The 2,180-nt window shown below is 52.7% G+C and overlaps 1 protein-coding gene across 2 annotated transcripts in view; it reads left to right on the top strand.

Moving 5' to 3' along the window:
• Window positions 1-104: 104 nt before the first annotated feature.
• The window catches only part of CLCN4 (Cl-/H+ antiporter 4), a 75,096-nt gene continuing 73,020 nt past the window's right edge, over window positions 105-2,180 (top strand). Inside the window, exon 1 of one of the 2 annotated variants that reach the window (XM_014582756.2) lies at window positions 105-354. In XM_014582756.2, coding sequence (XP_014438242.1) covers window positions 321-354 — 34 coding nt within the window. In that variant the 5' untranslated portion in view covers window positions 105-320. The remainder of the gene's footprint in view (window positions 355-2,180) is intronic. The other variant, XM_006165020.3, reaches the window with a different exon arrangement.

The raw sequence follows: 2,180 nt of genomic DNA, 5'->3' as shown, positions 1-2,180 counted from the left end.
CGGCGCCCGGCCGCCTTCCCCGGCGCGGCCGCTGCAGGCACCACCCGTACTGCGGGCCTGCAGCCCGGACGCGCCCCGTAAAAAATCGAAAGCCGGGCCTCTGGCAGCAGCAGAGGCGCCCACTGCCCACAGCTGCCTCCCGCTGCTGCTGTTGCTGCTACATGCAGCAGGCGGCGGGGGCGGAGGCACAGAGTGGCCTGTTGCAGGCTCACGCGTGACGTGGGTCTCTGCGTGACCACCCTGAGAAAGTGGCCAGGCGCCAGACAGGAAGACAGGGGCCTCTTGCTCAGAGGGGGAACAATCTGGAATGACCGAAATACATGCGTTCTAAGGAGAGAGAGAGGCTTTTAAAAGGTAACTACCAACTGCTCCCCCAGTCATTGTGCTGCTTCTTTAAGCAGAGGTTGTCCTCAGTAGTTAGCCTAATTTCTTTCAAAGCAAAAGCTTGCTGGGGAATGGAAACTTCTTGGTTAGCAATTTAAGAGCTCAGCTGTGCAATCTTAATTGTTTTGCATTATTTTGCAAGGTTCCAGCACTCAAAAGGCGTATGTCAGAAATGTATTGTATTTTCTTCCAGGTGTTTTAAGTCGGTTAAAAAAATAACGGTATCTGATCAAATAAAATAGAATGCAGCTCTCAAAAGCAACATGTGAATGTAAGATACAGCTACGGCTTTGAGAACAAAATGGTTTTCACCAGGGAGTGGGGTGGAGAGAATACCAAATCCAAGGATTTCCAGTGCTCTTCAAAAATTCCCATGCTGAATAATTAGCTTGCTAAAGGAAGGGGCTTGATGACTCAGCGGCAGATGGAGGGGGTCAGGTGACTTCAGTTAGAGCATGACAGTGGGGAGGATTTTAATGGATTTTATTTTGAAGAGCCTGGCATATGTTTACATTCCTTTCAACGTGTCAGACGGGAACGCTAGTCAGGACCTGGTAGTCAGGACCTGCGTGGGCTCCTTGGGCTAGTTAGGTGGACACTGTGGTTCTTTCCTGTAGACCTGAGCCCTCTGAAGGCCATGGTATCTGTAAAATGTACTGGAATTCACACCATGGAGAATTTGACCCCCACCCCAACAACCTTTGGGGGACCCAGTGAAACAATGCTGTTTTCATGGGTAATTGGAGAAGGCGTTTCTTTCAGAATTTGGAATGCCCCGATGCGATGCCGATGCCGCAGTAATCTAGTAACTGATTTATTGCAGTTTCTTCCTTTGGTTCAGGTTGGTCCCAAGAATTAAGATCTCCTGGTCCTCGCCCTCCCTTTCCCCCAGCAGCAAAGCAGGTGACAGAGGAGGGTGTTGTAGAGACCGGGATTCCACCTCTGGCTTTGGGATTGTGTAGCCCTGAACAAGTCCCTTTTGCCTTTGGGTCTCAACTTTCTGGTCCTCAGAGTAGCACAGGGACTTAGATGACGGTTTCTCAACCTCGGCATGTTGGCATTTGCGGCCGGATCACTGTGCACTGTAGGGAGGTTAGCCACGCCTCAGGCCTCCACCCACTACCAGATGCCAGTAGCAATGCCTCTCTAATTGTGACAAGCAACAGTGTGACCAGCCATGGCCAAATGTCTGCTGAGGCCCACTGCCCCCGCTTGAGAACAACTGACTGAGATGATCCCTAAACGTACTTTAGGCTCCACCCTGCTAGAATTCGTTTTCCTATGATCGATTGGATCAGCAATCTGATTCCCTTTCATAATGCCACATATAGTGGAAAATACAATGTGAAGGCTTTTATGCTGTGGATTTCCAGAAATAGCTTCTGTCAGAAAGGGGAGGGGTTGTTTGTATGCGGCATGCAGCTGGGAGGCTGGCTTGGCAGAAAGGACAGTGTCAGGGAAAACACAGAAGGCACTGGCTGGACTGTGCTAGCGCCTGCGGGGACTTCCGTGCCTAGCCGACCTGGAGTAGGTCGCTGTGCTTAGTACCGTGGAGCCTGGGTAGGCCTGACAGCTGGGCCGGCTTCCTCACCTGCTCACCGGGAATGAGGTCTCCCTGAGAGGGTTAAGGAGCTATGGCGGAGCTGGCCCCGAGCTCCCAGCTCCCAGCTCCCAGCTCCCAGCATGGGGACCCCTCAGGGTGTGTGGCTGGCTTGCTTTGCAGTCAGTGCAGGACAGGACTTGGCCTCAAGGTCTGGCCTGGACAGGAAGGAGGGCCCTATGGCAGGCCCTGTGGC

This window comes from Tupaia chinensis, unplaced genomic scaffold, assembly GCF_000334495.1.
Source record: "Tupaia chinensis unplaced genomic scaffold, TupChi_1.0 Scaffold143792_2, whole genome shotgun sequence".
Lineage (NCBI taxonomy): Eukaryota > Metazoa > Chordata > Mammalia > Scandentia > Tupaiidae > Tupaia > Tupaia belangeri.
This window is presented reverse-complemented; position numbering and strand designations above follow the sequence as displayed.